At 37.0% G+C, this 20,724-nt stretch overlaps 1 protein-coding gene across 2 annotated transcripts; it reads right to left on the bottom strand.

Moving 5' to 3' along the window:
• Nucleotides 1-2,358: 2,358 nt before the first annotated feature.
• Nucleotides 2,359-20,588, bottom strand: supt7l (SPT7 like, STAGA complex subunit gamma). Of its 2 annotated transcripts, none has more exons than XM_056477581.1 (5): nt 20,471-20,588; nt 17,788-18,272; nt 13,965-14,289; nt 12,081-12,306; nt 2,359-4,201 (listed from the first exon to the last, which is right to left on the bottom strand). In XM_056477581.1, exons 2-5 carry the CDS (start codon nt 18,216-18,218, stop codon nt 3,939-3,941), a joined length of 1,245 nt encoding a protein of 414 aa, XP_056333556.1. In that variant the 5' UTR covers nt 18,219-18,272; nt 20,471-20,588; the 3' UTR covers nt 2,359-3,938. The 2 variants fall into 2 exon arrangements, with proteins under 2 accessions (XP_056333556.1, XP_056333557.1); XM_056477582.1 differs by having other exon boundaries at nt 17,788-18,242.
• Nucleotides 20,589-20,724: the final 136 nt, after the last annotated feature.

Raw genomic sequence — 20,724 nt, 5'->3', positions numbered from 1 at the left:
GGAATATTGAACACCTGGAATGAGGTTGTGGGTAAAACTGAACCGCAGTCTGGAACTAAATAGAGTTCAGTGTGATGCACTACTGCCCCCTGCTGTTTCGGTGACCAAAACAGAACCCTGTAACAACATCTAATTCAACTGCAGATGAAGTTAGAAAGCAAAAAAAAGGTGTTTTTTGAAGATTGACGTCATGAACACATATTAAAACTATTACTTGTTAAAACTATTACATACTACAAGACTTTTTACTTGTCTGTAGTTTAAGAAGACCATTATGCAATGTTATTGTACAATAATAAACATTAGAATAATAATTACTGATTTATTATAATGGATGTCACATGACAGCCCATGTTTTTTGTGGTTCCTGAGCATTTCATCTAATTTAAAGCCACTAAAGAGTGGACAACTGTCATCCAATCAAATGGCGGTAAGACTTGACATGTTGTAATTTGAAAAATATCCACTACACTGAAAAGCAGCATGCCATCACTTCACTCCAGACACAGACGTAAGCCACATTCACAATGATTTTATTCAGATTTATTGATATGTTTGCTAATATTTCATGGATTGTATGTAAAAACGAGGGATTGCACTTACTAATATAAATGTAAAATATTTTGTATACATGCAAGCTTTAGATCAGGATTTCTTTTACAAATATGTCTGTCCATTAGGATGGACAACAGGTTCAAAATCTGTAAGTGAAATTTAATCTCCAGTAATGCTGATTGAACTTTTTTATATATAAAGACTATATTGATGTACTAATTTATTGCTGAAACAATTTCATATGCAGAATATACAGACCTTAAGCATATAGCAGTTGGAAATATTGTGTGGAGTGATGAGGAAGATGAAGATAAAGATTGTTATAAACAAGATGCAATCTATACAACAAAAACCTCAAAATTAAAGTAAAAATGTTACAATCTTAATCTTTGTGACTTTGAAAATAAATGTCAAGATTATACCAGTAATAATGTATGTTTTTTATTTTTACTTTATGTTGGTATAATGTTCGGGAGGTACAACTGTTCTGACCTGATGTCCATTGAAATGGACAAAAAAATCTATATACAGTTGAAATCAAAATTATTAAACTCCCTTTGAATTTTTTTTCTTTTTAAATATTGCCCAAATGATGTTTAACAGAGCAAGGAAATTTTCACAGTATGTCTAATTATATTTTTTCTTCTGGAGAAAGTCTTATTGTTTTATTTCAGCTAGAATAAAAGCAGTTTTTTTTATTTTTTAAAAACCATTTTAAGGTCAAAATTATTAGCCCCTTTAAGCTATATTGTTTTCTGATCAGAACAAACCATCATTATACAATAACTTGCCTAATAACCTGCTATTTACGGTCATCATGGCAAAGATCAAATAAATCAGTTATTAAAAACAAGTTATTAAAACTATTATGTTTAGAAATGTGTTGAAAACAATCTCTCCATTAAACAGAAATTGGGGAAAATAAAAAGGGGGGCTAATAATTCTGGGGGGTTAATAATTTCTTCAACTGTACTTAAAGAGTGTTGAATTTTTATTATTATAGTTTGGTCTCATTTACTGGAGCCTCAAGAACTGTGAAAACACTTACATTTTTCAGAAACTTGGAACATAATTTAGGTCTAAAAGGGATAATAAAATTAGTAATGTTTTCAATTAGTAGAGTATTATGTTTTAAATGTGCTATAGTTAACTAGTTTCGAGACTAGTTTCGAAAACATCAATTATTTATTTAATTTAGTATGAAGTTAATTGCATTGTTCATGTGATTTATGTGATGATATTAAATGTAGATACAGTTGAAATCAGAATTCTTAGCCCCCTTTTGAATTTTTTTCTTTTTTAAATATTTCCCAAATTATGTTTAACAGAGAAAGGAAATTGTCACAGTATGTCTGATAACATTTTTTTCTTTTGGAGAAAGTCTTATTTGTTTTAGTTAAGCTAGAATAAAAGCAGTTTTTAATTTTTTTTTAAATCCATTTTAGGGTCGAAATTATTAGCCTCTTTTAGCTATATTTATTTCGATAGTCTAACAAACCATCATTATACAATAACTTGCCTAATTACCCAAACTTAATCTAGTCTTCAAATGTCACTTTAAGCTAGTAGCAATCTAGTATAATATTATTTACTGTCATCATGGCAAAGATAAAATAAATCAGTTATTAGAAATGAGTTATTAAAACTATTATGTTTAGAAATGTGTTGAAAAAAATCTTCTCTCCGTTAAACAGAAATTGGGGAAAAAAATAAACAGGGCTAATAATTTAGGAGTTTAATAATTCTGATTTTAATTGTAAATTTAGATTTAAACTTCCAATTGTTGATAATAAAAAAGTCAAGTCAATTAAAAAGTGGAACTTTATAATCATTTATTTACGAACTAAAATATTACAGTAATTTGGGCAGAAATGTGTTTATTTGCCATTCAAAATAAAGCCACAACGCAAGTACAAATACTCTGACTATACAAATAAGGATCTTGTTGAAATATTACCTAATAGAGATGCTTCTAAGACCCATTGAAGACTAAGTACTGAAACATATGGAAGATTATTTCTGCAGTCAACATTCATGTTTTGCTTTTCATCGAAATGCCCTTGAAGTGGCCACTGAATGCCCACACGGTTTCATTTAAGGATGCTGTGAGATAGATTTCTCGTTTTCTCCTTTAAATTGAACCTCTGGAAACATTGCTATGGATGAGTAGCTACATTTTCACTCAACCAGTATTTATTTGCTTACTTATTTTTTTAATTGGAAAACTGTTGTGGTACAGGTGTTTAGGAGACAATGCCTCCGCTGTGACGTCTGGGGCTGTGCAGGTAAATGAATTGGCCTGCTTATTTAGCATGCAGATTTATGCATGCTGTAATTAATTTGCCATTACTGGCTTGATTGATGTCCCTGTGTGTTTTGAAGCACACATCGGGCTATAATTACTCTCTATGTTGTGCTCCCTCCATTGTTTTGGTACAAAAAACAGATGCTAATTTCGCTCTGGCAAACAAGTACAGTTATTGTCCTATTCCATAATTAGGTAAAACGGTGACCGCCTGGCATTTGCTGAGGGAGCGTTCAACCATGCCTGTCATTTGTCTGTTTCGTTTAATTTCACTTAAAACATCCATTCAAAGGTAGAATACCTATCTAGTCCCAAAAGAGGTTGAGACCATGCATCACAATGACTGTGAAAGTGCTTTCAGTCTCTTAAATGAAAGGGTTAGTCCACTCATAAATGACAATTATGTTATTAATTAGTCACCCTCATGTCGTATCCAAACCTTTAAGACCTTAATTTGTCTCAGAACACAAATGAAGATATTTTAGGTGAAATCCAAGAGCTCCCACATCCTTCATAGACAAGAAGGGTCTTTGATTCACTCAAACTTGGGTATAATACCAAAAAATATCCTCAGAAACATCCTCAGGGACATGCTCTGGAATATTAACTGAATTTTATCAAGCTATAACGATACTTTGTACGCAAATAAAACAAAAATAACAACTTTATTCAATGGTTTTACTCCTCAGTGTCAGTATACTGCGCATGTTTACAAGTTGAAACTTGTGCATCTGAGGTAAAACATCAGAAGCCAAATGCGATGTGAGACGAGACATGTCCTATACTGACACTGAGGAGAAGAAACTGTTGAGTATTTTTGTTTCATGTGAGCACAGTATTGATAATATTAAAGTTGAACCAATGAAGCCATATGGTTTGTTCTGAGGATGTTTTTTAACAAGTCGGGAACCTTGCTGCCTATGGAGGATGAGGGAGCTCTCCGATTTCACCTAAATTATCGTAATTTGTGTTCTGAAGACAAACAATGGTTTCAGGGGTTTAGAATGACATGAGGATAAGTATTTAATGACATAATTTAAAATTTTGGGGTGAACTAACTCTTTAAATGACAAAACCACTATACTTTTCTAATTCGTTTCTTTGGTCGCTGAGCAAAGGGTGACGTGCCCATGAGAGAATCTGGTGAGTGGGACATGTAGCTTCCTTCTGATCCACCAGGGGATGGAGGCAAGCCAGCTTCACTCATGGTGGACATGGGGCCCTCTTCAAAGACGTCACTTCCCAGAACCCCATGACCTGAAACCTGGCCCTCCTCGCTATCCTGAGGTTCCATTTTTACCTGAGCCAAATGCCACAAGGGAGGGCTGTTCCCCGCTGCTCCTGTTGAAGAGAAAATCAAATTGCTGTATTAATCTAGAACACAGGTGTCAATCTCCAGTTCCTAGAGGGTTGCAGCTCTGCACAGATTAGTTCCAACCCTAATTAAACACACCTAATGAAACTAATTGAGTGCTTTAGGCTCCAGGAACTGAGTTTGACACCCTTAATGTAGATCATTACCAAAACAAAAGTATTCTTGTCTAATTCTAACCATCTTCCATTCCCCAAAAAAAGTAATGAAACAACTGATGGATTAGGTGGTTGAATTAATTTGTTATTCAAGTTTTATTGCTGTTATATGCTTGGCGTTTAATAAGAGAGTTATTTTTATTAACCCCTTAATGGACTTTAAGCATAGATGTGAAAATGACACATTCAACTTACAGTAAATTGTTGCAAATCTTTAATGCTTTAGTGCACAGATTTACAGAAGATTTTTTAAGAAGATACTTGTCAGATTGTAGCTGAAGTGAAAAAAGTTTTTTTTTAAACATACGAGTTTATGAAAATAATAAAAATATATAAATATTTTAATCATATTATTTAAAATTTGTATTCAAAAACAATTTTACTATAAATTTGACAAAATATATTATAACAACTGATATACCAAACTTAAAATTTACATCTTAGAAGCTTTTCAGTAAGATTTGTTTGGGTATACAGCACCAAACATCACCAGCAGATGACATTCAGTTTTCACTGGTGATTTTATAACAGCAGAGGGTGCTCGCTGGAGAGCCATTCGGGTGGAGCTCACCTCCAATGAGCTCCAGCTCCTTCTTCTATGGACTGATTTCACGTGGCCGCCATTTTTATCAGCGAAATCGAGGCTGCGGTGGGAAAAAACCCGGAAGTAGCGCCTGAGTCACACAGGAATGTTGTGTACCTGGCTGTATATCTTATCAGTGATGAGAAATCAGCACAAATTTATACGTTCACCGCCTTCCGAGTGACTCAAAGGTCCTTTGTCACTGAATAGTGAAAATAAAAATGGATATTGGACCTTATTTTCAGCTAAGTTAAAGGAAATGGCACTAGTTAGCTAACGTTTTCTTTCCCAAACACACATTTTAGATGCCATTCATCAAGCTCAAGTTAACAAACTAATTCTTTCACTGTATTAGACTTGTCACTATACTGAATTTTGGTACAGAAATAAAAAGTCCATTCCAAGTTAACATTTAAGGCACTGTTGATGGCGTTCTTAAACAGCGCTGATTTGCCATTGTGTTCACATGCTCAACAGAAATGACTGTGATTGGCTGTGAGGTCATCAGTTCACCGCTCTTCACCGATGTTTACTGAGCACAAACACAAACAAGCGATCCACTGATGAATCGACTGATCTTTACGGCTTTAAATGCTCCAATGTCCACGTATCTGTGTTTGCACTAGGTGAAGAGCGGTGAACTGATGACCTTCATGGTCATTTCGGTTGAGCACCCGTAAATACTATGGCTAATCAGCGGTGTTTAAATGTTAGCAGGAATTGGATGTGTTTAAAACACCAGTACCAGAACAACACTATTACAGACAACATGAGGGTGTGCTGCAGAGGACTGCATTGCTTTACTGCTCACTGGGTTACATTGGCTGAAGCTGGGAAGCGTCCCCATGGTGTTTACCTGCAGCCATGAACTGAAGCCTAGGAAGACACTTGGGCGTATTACTCTGAAAGAGATTGTAATGTTGTTAGATGCCTAATATGCTATTAATTGTTTAAATTAAACTATATGAATGATATTAAATTGATGTTTACACCATATCTAAATTTTGAAATCGTGGCAACAGCTTGGGGTTTGTAGTACACAGCATGTTGCTGCAATGTTTACAGTGCTGATCCTATACTTCCAGGTTTCTTCCCACCGCAGCCTTGCTTTCGTGTTTTAAAATGATGGCTGTGTGAAATAAGCGTATAAGCTGTTTTAGGCCCCGTTTACACTAATACGTTTTAGTTTTAAAACGCATAAGTTTTGCTACAGGTACACCATTCGTCCACACTACGGTGGAGTTTTCAAGCTCTGACAACTGAGCTTTTTGGAAACGATGAAGTGGCCGTTTTCATTTTAAAACGCTACTGCTCCGTGTTAGTGTGGATGGGGGAAAATGGAGACATCTGAAAACGGAGGTGTGGCTGCAGACATTAGTCTATCTGATTGGGGCGTTTTCCTCAATATTAAGTAGCCTACACAAAGTTCAGTCTTGCATGCTCTCCTTGTAAGTTCGGACTTGACAAGTTTGATATGGGAAAATAAACTCCCGAGGACCTGTTGGGTAAATCTTCAAAGGGAACAGTGTACTGTATAACTTCATTTACATCACCCTGGCTACGTTGTTTCACTTTCTTAACAATAAAATGAAAACATGATATAAGGAAGTGCCTATTTTCATTTTGATATTAGCAACTTAACAGAAACCAAAAATGTTGAAGCGCCGTATAGCTACATATTTATATGAGCATCATCTTCACTGAATGCATATTTATAACAAAACGGAGCCTATAACATTACTTCCTCCTTTCATTTTCATTGAAAATACGAAACATACCCTGTCTCTTACCTTAACTTTTTGGGTTTTACAGTACACTGTAAAACCCAATAAGTTAAGGTAACTCAAACCATTTGAGGAAACAGATTGCAACAAACCATGTAAGTTCAAAAACTAATCCTAATGTGTGCAGTGAACTTACTCGATTTGAGTAAATGAAGCAATTTGAGCACAGTAAAACCCAATAAATGAAGAGAACTCAAATCAACTGAGTACTGTACAACCCAATAAGTTAAGGCAAATCAAACCATTTGAGGAAACCGATTGCAACAAACCATTAGAGTTAAAAAGACTAATCTATATGAGTACTGTGAACTTACTCTATTTAAGTTGAAGTAATGAGGTATTTAATTCACTCATTACCTTCAACACCAAATGAGTAGAATAACTTTCAGTAAATTGAGTTAACTACACTCATTTAATTTGATAAAGTTGACTGTTGGGTTTTACAGTGTAAAAATAAAATCTGCAGCCTGACCATAAAGCATTCAAAGTCACTGAACATTAACCGAAATCAAAATAGCAGTAACATATGTAGGTGTAGAACAGCAAGCATGTGAAACTATTCAACCAGCAGAAATAATGCATCATTTATCAGCTTAATCTTAATATCAGTGAGAGTGTAAATATCATTTATAGGCCGTAACCGATACGGTCGCTGATATATTGTGCATTGATACATAGAAGAAAAGAAAATTAGCATCTCCACTGGGAATGAGAGGGATTTTGCAATAAGTCATGTAAACATGGTTGTTTACTTGCATTGCGTTATTTATTTGCATATAAACAGATTAAATGGGTTATTTCATTTAAGCGGTAGGCTGGCGGTCAGTTCAATTTATATTTAGTTATCAGTATATTGGGATGTTAGCCAAAAAGGACAGCATACTGAGCCTCCCACAGTAAACTCTCTCAGAAAAGTTTCGCCTTAACTTTTTCTTTTGATACTAAAACCATTACAGCCACAATTTGTTGCCTAAAAATATATATTTCAAATCAAATCACAGCTGGATTTCAAACTGCCTGCAGTGAACAATGGTTAAGCAAAATTCGCATGTTTACTAGACAGATAAAATGTTTGTAGACAGATAAAAGGACGACGTTTCGCTAAAGTTCTGTTGCTGATTATTTTTGGTGTGTTCCTCACTCCCGAGTTTCTGTCAGAAAACACAAGCAACTGCTTTAAAAAATGGATGCAGTAGAAAGAAGAAAAAGGCAAACAAACAGCTGGATGCCACAGATTAGATGTTCTGCATGCAATGACTCTAATCAAACAGTTAGGAATTTTTGATTTCAGGGCAACAATCGCTCTGTGAGTCCAAACAAACAGGTTGCATCTCATTATTTTCTGAATATATGTGGAATATATGACAATAATCAATTCAGACCAAGGGTCTTCAAACTGGGGACCTCCACAGGGCCATAATTAAAATTAATTACTATGAACTGTCTTTTACAAATGAAACTAAACTGAAAATGTACATGATTTTTTTTAACAATATTGTAATATACACAAACAGTAGATTCAAACTACTTAGGGTCATATTTGAACAACAGAAAATCTAAAACTAAACAAATAATTAAAATTAACATTGTGTTTGGGGTGAGGATGGCACAACAATGAGGGGTGTCTCTTGGTAATTTCCAAAAATCAAATACATTTTATTAAGTTATATAATAAAAGCCATCAGCCTTTTGAGTTTTTTTCCATTGGATTGCGACCCCTGGAGTGAGTACATTTGAACTATGACACCACAATCAGACTGACTTTATATTTTAGATTGGTTTTATCTTTTAATTTGGTGTCATGGTTTGGGAGCCTTTCTGTTGAGTGGTCAAGTAAGCTGACTGGGGTGTCACTAGCCAATCTGGAGGCTGTGTACCCCAGGCAGCTAAAGAGAATTATAAATTAAATTTCAAGTGCCACCGATAACGTAAACGATACAAAAATAGTTTCATACCAGCAGCCATTAGACATTTGAATATGGCATAGACTAAAGCAGAGGGGTTTCTGTGACTTTTATAATTGAAATTTTATAGATTGGGGTTTTTATTTATTTTATTTTTTTTGAAGAGAGTGTTTTGTATGTTTATGTCTTCATGTCCATTTGTTGTTGTCATTATGTGAGTTTTTTGTGAAATGAGGTATGAAATGAGGACTCTTGACTGCAAACCAATTTTGGTATTTCCTGCATTTCGTTTTTCCAGTATTGCTACTGTTGCGACCCGAAATGTTTGGAGCTTCCTCACCTGGGTCCAGTATGCTTGGGTCATTACTATTAGCGGTAACACTTTATTTTGATGGGCTGTTAGAGTGTAGTAGACTGTCTGCTTAATATCTGTTGATACTGCTCCTTCAACAGACATTTGACTGATTATAGACCTTTTTCTTAGAATGCAAAATTACCCATTATGCTTTGGTGCATGCGCTCGGAGAATGCTAAGAACTTCAGGTCAGCAGCTGATGCGTATAAAGAGTCACATGTGGACAGCTTTGATATGATAGATATCTATTTTATTTGCTTTTAACGTCTTTGAACTAATACTGCTGTCGATCAGCACCACCTCCTGGACTGTTTATAAAAAAAAAAGCGATCTAATAGGATGGAAAACAACTGCTGTGAGGCATTTTCTCCTTGTTGTCAGACGGCATCTTGTGCCATTTAAATGAAGCCTCGTCATCGCTGAAGTCAACATTTTCTCTTTCTTTCAAATATATAACCAGCCCAAACAAATGTAATTCACCAAAATGTTTGACACACACACGTAGCCTACTGTACTGTCCCACATAAACGGCTCCCGATTAGCATCAACATGCAAATCAGACTACAGAGTATCAGTAACGGACTTTTATTGGTAATTTTTGAAAATTGCATGACTTGCATACCTGTTAAGTATCATGCCAGTAATCTCTCTAATTCATTCATTCATTCATTCATTCATTTTCTTTTCAGCTTAATACTTTTATAATTCTGGGGTCGCCACAGTGGAATGAACCGCCAACTTATCCAGCACATGTTTTACGCAGCGGATGCCCTTCCAGCTGCAACCCATCTCTGGGAAATAATCTCTATAATGCAGTGAAGTATTGTGTGTGTGTGTGTGTGTGTGTGTGGAGAGTGCATGCTTGCATTGAAGAGCCGCTGAGCTAACAGCTGACGGGAACACACACACACGCAAACGCACGCACACACACACACTGTATTTCTGGCGGCAGACACGTGAACTAAAAGAACGTTTTTTCTCGCGCTTGAACCAAATCTGACAGATTATAATGGCTTTAACACACACCTTTTAAAGTTATGTCACAAAAACACTCCGTAATCCACTCAAAATGCTATTAAAACCCATTTTACGGTCGCAAATTACCTGTTGTAAATGGAAGTTCTAAACATTCCACCGGAAGACGCTGGTCGCTATGGTGCCCTCCATGCAGCAGCCAAGAAAAAGGTCTATAAGAAACTTTGCAAGTACCTGTCAACTTACACTAACCCTAACCAGTCTACTTATAATCTATTGAGAATTAGTTGGCATGTAGATGCAACATAACTTAAATTCAACAAACGGACCATCAAAATAAAGTGTGACCCTATTAGCTGCTGAAGGCGAATCAGTAAGACACTGTCTTTTTTCTTTTTGTGGAGATACGAATTACAAATTTATCCATTGCTCAACCAGAGGATCAAATGAATTAAGGCAACATGATCATTTTCCTAATAGAGTGGAGGGACTATGACATCACCTTGTAGGCTAATTGGCTGCTAGCTTAAAACTGGTTCCCAATAAAATCCCCATGATTTTCCCTTAGGCTTTTCGAAGATTGCAAATAATAAGCTCTGTGTTCAAACACAGCTCATTACACTTACATGTTTTGTCCAACTGTATAATTATCACACAAAAATACAACTTTTATTACTTTTGAGTTTTAAATGCGAACGCAAGAATTGAAAAGCTAACATTAGGCTATAAACGGACTACAGTGCCTTCAGGGCGCTCGGCTGTGACGTCAGCACCACCATGCAACAGACCCCTTTTCAAGCTTATTTTTAGAAATATGGTCAGTGACAAAGATTTACTCTCTCGGTTTATTATATTATAATCCTCAATATATATTATGAACAAATAAATACGCAAAAACACATAGACCTACGTGCATTTTGGATAATTTTTTATGTGGGGAAATACATTTTGTTTTGCTTTACGGTTATTGTAAAGGTTTTAAAACTGTATGTGTAAATGTGCCTACATAGTATTATCATAAGACATATTTAAATAAGTGTAATCGCTCGCGTGCATACAGCCCTCTTCCCTTAGACGACAGAAATGAGGCGTGAGGGACAAGTCTATACGCCTGCAAGTTCCATCATGCACACAGAACAACATTCAATATTCTTTTCTTGTCACGAAATACAGCGGAAAGCAGCCAATACAGTCACATATGCTATACATTTTAAGGAGGAGTGATCAACAAATTAATCTGTCTTGACAGTCTTTACAAGTGAAGGAATGATCTACACACAATATGAATTCCCAATTAGAAAAATACTACAAAATATAAAATACTAGTATTCATGAAAATACTTAAATAACACACAAATTCAATTGCCCAACACAAGCGAGCTGCGCTCCAGACCAGATCAGCTCGATGATGTATAATGTCTCTGACACCGCCTGTAGTCTCATTTAGCAACTTGATAGCAACAGTCTTATTAAAGAAGTGTAACTGATTTAAAAAAATCAAGAGTGTGATGTAACTGATGTGTTTTATGTTGTAGAATAAAACGTGGAAGTTTGTATAAGCCACGAACCTTATTTCAGCGATTTAACTGAAATCCCATTGGAAAAGCCCATTGACTTTGGGACGAGGAAACCGGAACTGCTAATATGCTAACTCGTTCCGGGTTTTTGCATACAAATTGACATCATAGTTCCTCCACTCCATTGTCCACAGTTAAAAAAATTCAAATTATGATGTGATCCTCCACAGAGCTCGCTGAGGCCCCCTTGTGGGCCGGGACCCCTGTTGGGAACCGCTGCAAAAGAGCACCTTTGGGATGTGGTAAAACAGGAGATTCGCATCAAGAGTGTATTTATAACCACTTCCGAGGACAGTGTGATTACGGGGGGTGGGGTGAGGGTGGGGGGTGAGGGTGGTGTCACGAGCCCATGACCTTGTTATTTTGGAGGTCGTGGGCTAAAAAGTTTGGCAACTGCTAATTTAAGGAACAAGTAATGTAAGAATCAACAGTTTGATGTTAATTTATTTTCAACCTTTAAGTTAGCCTTAGCAGAACATTAATAAGTCCCATGAGAACTGAATGAGGCATACCTGATGCATGAGGGGAATGTCCTTCCTCCAGTCTTTCACTGGACGTGCCCAACACACCAATAGGCAAGGCCTGATCCCCTGAGGCCAGATCTGCTTCTGGCTCCTCGCTCAAAGTAAACGCGATGTCACTTACTGGCTCCTCTTTAACCTTCAAGGGTTTGGAATCCTCCAGAGCCTTTTCTGGGTTCACAAGTATATCATACTCTTCAGAGAGCTCATTACTAACCTAGAGTCAATAGCATTACATGTCAGTTTGCTTTTTTTGTTGACAAATGCGAAGCATACAGTAAATTGTTGAAAAGGTCAAAACACCGGGTCTCATTCACTAATAACTGCGTAGGCTTTTTTGTATTTATATGCACATCTGAACTACTCATGAAAACTTTCCACCTAATTCACAACATGTGCGTACACACAAGAGCTTGTTCCTAAACTCTAGATGTGTTACAGCTGCAGCCGGAGGTTAGTTAGCTAGTTACTCACTCCCAGGGCCGTTTATATCGAAGTTGATAGTTAGCCGCACCATGTTGGTGTTTTGTAACATCTAATTATTATGAGGTGGGTCGTTAGCCGAACGCTCAATCCCCAAACTGGAGGACCAGGACATACACACACACTATGGACAATTTAGCTTACCCAAATCACCTATAGCGCAGGTCTTTGGACTTGTGGGGGAAACCGGAGCATCTGGAGGAAACCTACACAAACACAGGGGGAACATGCAAACTCCACACACAAATGCCAACTTACCCACCCGGGGCTTGAACCAGCTACCTTCTTGCTGTAAAGTGACAGCGCTATCCACTGCGCCACCATGCCGCCCAGACGGAAATTAATAAAAACTATTTATATAATTTCAACAATACATTTATTCATTCATTTTCTTTTCAGCTTAGTCCCCACAGCGGAATGAACAGCCAAGTTATCCAGCACGTTTTACGCAGCGGATGCCCTTCCAGCTGCAATCCATCTCTGGGAAACATCCATACACACTCATTCACACACATACACTACGGACAATTTAGCTAATTCACCTGTACCGCATGTCTTTGGACTGTGGGGGAAACCAGAGCACCTGGAGGAAACACACGCGAACGCAGGGAGAACATGCAAACTCCACACAGAAACACCAACTGACCCAGCCGAGGCTCGAACCAGCGACCTTCTTGCTGTGAGGTGACAGCACTACCTACTGCACCACTGCACCGTAAAGGGGTAGGTTTAGGGTTGGGGTCAGGGTAGACATTAATAAATTACACTTTAATAGGTAATGTAATAAAAAATAAAAATAATTCTTGTTAAAACTACTGTTTTGACATTTCTGTGAGGTGTGGGTTTATGGTTTGGGGTGCAGGTAGACGTTAATTAAATACAACTTAAAGCGTAATTTAATAAATAACGTTCGGCTGCAGCTGTATCTCTTCAAGCAACAACCCTTAAACTTGTTCTTCGGTTAGTGAATTTGAAGTCATCTAAATATGTCCTCGCATAAACTAGGTTATTATTTTGTATAATACATTGCCAAACTTGCTCTATATAAGGGAAGATTACAAGAAAAAAGAATTATGGCACCAAAACAAAAGACGAAAATGGAAAAACTTTAACAATACTGAATATGAGGATTTGCTGTTGAAGACGGAAGCCAAAAAAAGTGCTATTTAAAAAAAATACAAAACAAAATAGGCCCCAAAATAGAACCCGAAGGAATCCCTTTAATTAGGTCAAGAAAATTATGTGATCATTTTCATGCCCCTGGTCCAAAATCAGCACTGTTAAGTTCAAGTGAATCAAATGCCTTGGAGAAAGAGCCACAAATAAGCCTGCACCTTACGCATTTGTGTACGCATGTTTAGTGAATGAGACCCAATATTAGCCATATCTCACCTGCAGCATGTAGCTGTGATAATCTTTGATACGGACTTGCCAGAAACGCTGTAGCGCCAGGACGCTGCCGATGCCCAACTCGTGAAAAACCTGTTCCAATACATCAGGGAAGGCGGTAGAACCCTGGCAGGCCTCCCTGTCAACAGCCACACGCAGCAACTTGGTGAGCCGCAGATAGTGTTCATGGACCAGGTCTGTTAAAGTCTCCAGTACGCTCTCGTTGGCTGACTCGAATCCAATATGAGCGAGCACTGTGGCCACTGACTGGTACAGAAGCTGACGGCAGGATGGCCAGCTAAGCTCAGTGACTGGCTCACCTTTACCTCTAAAAACAGTAAGATGTAGAGAAGGAAAACAGATGAAAGATAGAAAGGAAAAGACATTGAATAAAGAGTCATAGACCAGTGTTTCTCAACCATGTTCCTGGAAGACCACCAACACTGCTTGTTTTTCTCGTTTCCTTAACCAAACACACTTAATTTAAATCATCAGATCATTAGCAAAGAATGAAAGACCTGTAATGTGTGTGAAAGCAGGGTTTCTGCAGGTTTCACCAGGTTAAATTTAAGACTTTAAGACATTTTTAAGACCATTATAAATGAAATTTTAAACTCCTAAAGGGCTAAATGCTAGGGTACTTTTTAAAGGGCCCAAATGGAAAAGATTTTTATTTGCCTTATCAAAAAATGTATTATAATTTAATACATTTAACAATACAAAAAATAATTGAATAATAAAAAGCTAAAATATTTTTGATATTTCTTATGCCGAGTTCAGACTGCATGATTTTCAAAGTAGTCGTGTCACATATGTTTTCACACTGCACGACTATCTGAGCTAGCATTTTGTCGCTGCTTTGTTTACACTGCAAGATGGATCTGCGACAGGCAGTTTTTACACTGTATGACTTTACAATAGGAAGAATCGCTGACAACTTTGTCCAAACTATGTCTCACAACCAAAAACACGTAGTATATCTTTTGTTATTAACTACATAACGAGAAAGAAGCCTTTAGTGGAGTAGAAAATGTACATATTTGCTCACCTGTGTTTGAAGGGAATTAGCAATTTCCCCTCAACTTTTTTCTTTTTTGACCCGGTTGTAATATTGTCCACATGACACGTCAAACAGACACAGGTGCTCCTGCCAAATTTTTACTAGTATTTCCTCCATATCTTGGGTCCAAATAAACTGAAAAATGAGCGCTTTTAACTTCTACCCCAACCTTCCGCTGGTCTGCAGGTACCCACGCCAGTGGATACTGCTCTCTCATTGGCTGTAGCTGATCGCCGATATTATTTTCAGTCAAAACTCATTTCACACAGCAAGATTGGAATCGCCGACAGCTACAGATATTTAGCATGCCAAATATCTCATTGGCATCGACGACTCATCAGTGATTCTCTCAGATCGCGTCTTTGATAGTTCACATTGTGTGAATGTTACTCGTGTGAATGAGAACCGATTTGCCTGGGATTTCAGGCATTTATTAGCGATTTCTCAAAACCTCTCAGCGAGTCAAAATCGGGGCTAAAATCATGCAGTCTGAACTCAGCATTAGCAAAGCATAGTTTTTTTTCCAACATAAATTTTCTTTAAAATAAAAAATAAAGAAATGTTTTAAAAGTTTTCAAAACTATAATAAACAAAATCTATACACAAAAATATATCCAGGTCTGTGTCCTCAGCTGTAAATACATGGAGTTAAAGTTACCAAAGTTACCTTTTTTAATAAAAAGTTTAAAGTTTTACTGAGATGGACTGTTGGTGATTGTATAGGTTTTGGCCAGATTGGGTAGCAATGCATGAACAAAGGAAAATTAAGACCAGTTTATAAAAGATTTAAGACCTACAGCACAATATTTTAGTAAATTTAAAATTTTGGAGGAACGTGGTCGAGAAACACTGATATAGACCATTTTGAGGGATGCAAACAAAAACAACGCTCCCAATGTATTTCCTGTTTTACATTTTTAATTTCTATAGCTTCCGAGAATCCAAAAAGAGCCACACATTGACAAATAATGTTATGATAGCTGTTTTAACATTAAGTTATGATTGTATTGCCTCTTGTATAAAAATTTTGATTACAGAAGTTTGATACCAAGCAGAAAATGTTCATGGTCCAATGACATGATCACATTGAAATGGTCTATAGTGTGGACAAAAAAAATTATAAAAGAAATGTTTTAAATAAACATGGTTACGTTTGTGGCTGTCCAGTGTTTCGCATATATCACTGGAAAGTGAATTTGCTGACATGTAAATATACAGAAAAGTTTAGATTTTTTAAGGTTCATTCACAAGTACTTGATAATCATAGAACTTTTACAATTGATTGTAAAATTATTGTGGCTCAGTGGTTAGACCTGTCGCCTCACAGCAAGAAGGTTGCTGGTTCGAGTTGGGCCAGTTGGCTTTTCTGCGTGGAGTTTGCATGTTCTCCCTGTGTTTGTGCGGGTTTCCTCCGGGTGCTCCAGTTTCCCCCACAGTCCAAAGAGATGTGCTATAGGTGAATTGGATGAACTAAATTGGCCGTAGCGTATGAGTGGGTGTGAATAGCGGATTGTATGGGTGTTTCCCACTACTGGGTTTGCAGCTGAAAGGGCATCCGCTGCGCAAAGCTTATGCCTCAATAGTTGGCAGTTCATTCTGTTGTGGCAACCCCTGATCAATCAGGGACTAAGCCGAAGGAAAATGAAAAAAAAAAAGATAAATTTGATTATGTCCAGAGATTGTTTTTGTATTCTGCAGGTTAAAGTTTTGACATATTATACAATATATTCTACTTATTATACTGGTATATTCTACCAAAGTAAACAAACGAGAGGTGTGGATGTGTGTGGGTGGGTGGGTGTGTGTGTGTGCATGTGTGTGGGTGGGTGGGTTGTGCGCAGCCAGCAGCTGTAACTGTTTTTGCTTCCATAGTAACAGTAGACCCTTTTTACATTTCTGAGTTTCTCAGTAGTGGAAGTCGTCAAAGTTGGGAAAACTTAGACGGCAGTGAATGGGAGAATACAACAAATAATATTTTTACAATCTTATTTGCTCAAATAATAAAAGAAAAACTCCTCAATGATGTAAATTTTCATAAAAAGGAAAAAAATTGTGTGAGACTGATGACGGCAGCCAGAGGGGAGAATAATGTTAAATTTCCTGTCCTTTCCCATAGATGCTGCATTGGAAACGCCTCGCATAATTGGTAATTAGTTTTATGTAATTTGAAGCAAAGATGATAGAATACATACATAAATACATATAAATGTTCATACGTTTAAAAAAAAATCTAAATATTAAAAACTTTTAAGGATTTAAGATGCTGATGACCGTTAAATGCGTTATAACAGTCTTGTGAAAAGGGTTCGTTGCCAGAACTACCTGGGAATTTTGCTAAATAATAACTAAAACAGTATATTTCATTGAATCTTTATACCTTCAAACAAAAGTAATTTTTAAAAGAAAATATGTTTAATGTGAACAGTGATGTAAAATATATTCAAACAGCTCTAAAAAAAAAGCATCAACAAAACCAATTGAAAGATTTGGTTCATCAGATGTCAATCTGAAGGTAGGATGGTTTTATTTATAAAAATCTAATGTTTACAATTACCAATATACAGTATGAAAAAAGTAAAAAAAACAATATATTTCATTCAATAATGTAAAATAGTTATTTTTATGTATGGGAATGTAAATTTGAAGTTTAGAGATTGGGGTTGTTTTGGGTTAGTTTGATTGCCAGTTGGGCTAATTTCGGACTAGTTTGGATGGCCATTGTACTATTTTTGTTGTGAAAACCTGGCAACCCAACTTATGACTTACTTGTAGAAATCACTCTCTGGGTCACTGTGGCGTAGCTGGAAAGGCAGTCGAGGAGCTTTACTGTCTAGTGGAAGCAAATCATCAGGTACAGTGGGTGTGGGAGGTCGTGGAGGCAGAGCATCTCCTTCCTCAGGTTTAAAGGCACCCTGGGCATCTAATAATGTGGGGAGGGGTTGCTGGCCCTGTTGGGCAGCAGCAATGAGACCCCGGAGACGACGAGCGTGCTGGCTCAGCTGCACCGTATGGATTGTTAGGCTGCAGGGCTCAGATGGGATATCCAGCATGGTGGTTGGACGAGGACGCTGTGCAGAAGGTTGATGTAAAGGAGGGTCCTGCATCTCCACCTGCCGGAACTCACGCTGGAGAAGGTCAAAAGAACTGCGGCCTGATGAAGCCGAAGCCACTGGGAGCTCACCCCAATAACGCATCATCTTCACACAGTGCTGTCGCTGCTTCTGTTGTCAAAAATGTAAATCTTGAGGAGTCTGAAAAACAATATCAATCATATCTCTCATTATTAATGCACTGTTTATGGATATACAGTCACCTGTCACTTTATTAGGTACACCTGTCCAACTGCTCATTAACGCAACTGCTCGTTCTAATCAGCCAATCACATGGCTGCAACTCAACGCATTTAGGCAGGCAGACAAGAACAATCTGCTGCAGTTCAAACCGAGCATCAGAATAGGAAATTAAGTGACTTTGAACGTGGCATGGCTGTTGGTGCCAGACAGACTGGTCTGAGTATTTCAGAAACTGCTGATCTACTGGGATTTTCACACACAACCATCTCAAGGGTTTACAGAGAATGATCTGAAAAAGAGAAAATATCCAGTGAGCGGCAGTTCTGAGCACGCAAATGCCTTGTTGATGCCAGAGGTCAGAGGAGAATGGCCAGACTGGTTCGAACTGATAGAAAGGCAACAGTAACTCGAATAACCACTCGTTACAACCGAGGTATGCAGAAGAGCATCTCTGAACACACAACACGTCGAACATTGAGACGGATGGGCTACAGCAGCAGAAGACCACATCGGGTGCCACTCCTGTCAGCTAAGACCAGCTAAATTGCCTGGTCTGACCAATCTCGATTTCTGCTGCGACTTTCGAATGGTAGGGTTAGAATATGGTATCAACAATATGAAAGCATGGATCCATCCTTCAACCAATAGAGCACCTCTGGGATGTGGTGGAATGGGAGATTCGCATTATGGATGTGCAGCAGAAAAATCTGCAGCAACTGTGTGATGCTATTATGTCAATATGGACCAAAATCTCTGAGGAATATTTTCAGTAACTTGAATCTATGACACGAATGATTAAGACAGTTCTGAAAGCAAAAGAGGGTCCAACTCGGTACTAGTAAGGTGTACCTAATAAAGTTCTCCCATGACAAAATGTAACTTTTTAAATTGTATATATATGCATTTTGATACTGTAAACAATCTCCACTTCTTATGTGTTATATGTAATCCAAGATCACAAAACCATTCTGTTGTAGCACAGACATATTTTTTGGGAACAGCTTAAAATTCATTTTATGAATCAGAATTTGTAGATTTTTATTTTATTGCAGAAAATAATTCGAAATTAATGTTTTTTGAAGACATTTGGTTTTAGAGGGTTTTTGGCCATTTCCAGACTGGCCTTTGCTGGTCAGGCTGGGAGATGACCAACTGAAACCAGCCAAAACCAGCTTAAACCAGGCTAGTCAAGCTCATTTTAGCTAGTCATTTTCCAGCCTGACCACCTAAGACCAGGCTGGAAATCAGTCTGGAAATGCCCAAAACCCCTCTAAAACCAGGCTGGTCGGCCAGCTTAAACCAGTTTAGGCTGATTTAAGCAGTTTTTTTCAGCAGGGTTGATAGTAATGTGCATTACTAAGAAGAGAATTAGTCGATTTTAAAACACAATTTTCTCAGTATTTAGATTTTTTGGAATCAGACGAATATTGTCTTTTTAAACCAAACATCAGTAGAAAGATTATTTATTCAGCTTTCCGATAGGATAGATCAGATCAGATATATTGTTGATATATTGTCCCTATATTGTTTACTATGTTACTTTCAATATTCGATCGGAATTAGCATGCAAGGATGACTTCAAAACAACATTATCACTATCTAATTCACTGTGAACAATCTTGTACTTTGATAGTCATTGGCTGCTGTTATGATTTCCCTATTTAGAATGCAAAGGATACTTTTCTGAAGTTATATTATTAGGGAGAATGTCTGAATATCCGAATATAAAACCAACTTTACCTCTATGATCCAGATATTTAACCAGATATGTAACGTTCAGATAAATTATATACAGTGTTTGTTGCTGTAGTGCTTTAATTTGACTTAAAAACTACAAATATTTCATAATGAGAGTATAATAATTAACCACTTAATTCCTAAATATATGCATTTCTTTATCCTAAATATAATATATTTTACTTTTAGTATAAAACATGGATTTGAACAAGAAAACTATCAGTACTGAAAAGTACTACACTGCTAGGTGATACATAATCATAAACCATCAAATACACATAATACGCTTTGCTTTATATCGAGATTAAATGTAACCTTAATTTATTCAAAGACTTAAATGTGAACTTTTACACTGCACAGCGTTAATACCCAGGGTATAAGAATCGTGAGGCATAAGTATAATAAATCGTATGGATTACCTTTCATACACAGATGATCATAAAGGCGAAGATTAGTAAAACAACCCAATGCGTATCATTTATTTCTGTTTCAAAACGACATATAAACGATGAACGTTTGTGAGGTACAACACTAAAATGTGTCCGAATCCTTGAAAAAGAGTAAATAGTTCCTAGTTGTTTTAGCCAGCAGATAAATCTGCATTTATGTAGAAAAGAAATATTAGGCGTCAAAAATAAAATATGCTGTGGCATTTCTTGTTATACTCTAAAAT

Source organism: Danio aesculapii, chromosome 17, assembly GCF_903798145.1.
Source record: "Danio aesculapii chromosome 17, fDanAes4.1, whole genome shotgun sequence".
Classification (NCBI taxonomy): domain Eukaryota; kingdom Metazoa; phylum Chordata; class Actinopteri; order Cypriniformes; family Danionidae; genus Danio; species Danio aesculapii.
This window is presented reverse-complemented; position numbering and strand designations above follow the sequence as displayed.

What these genes read in the sequence shown, in the direction of transcription:
- supt7l (XM_056477581.1), bottom strand. Translation starts at nt 18,218, where the DNA reads ATGATGCGTTATTGGGGTGAGCTCCCAGTGGCTTCGGCTTCATCAGGC. An exon ending in CCAGAGAGTGATTTCTACAA is followed by an intron (nt 14,290 to 17,787) that starts GTAAGTCATAAG and finishes TACTGTTTTTAG; the next exon opens with AGGTAAAGGTGAGCCAGTCA. An exon ending in ATCACAGCTACATGCTGCAG is followed by an intron (nt 12,307 to 13,964) that starts GTGAGATATGGC and finishes TATTGACTCTAG; the next exon opens with GTTAGTAATGAGCTCTCTGA.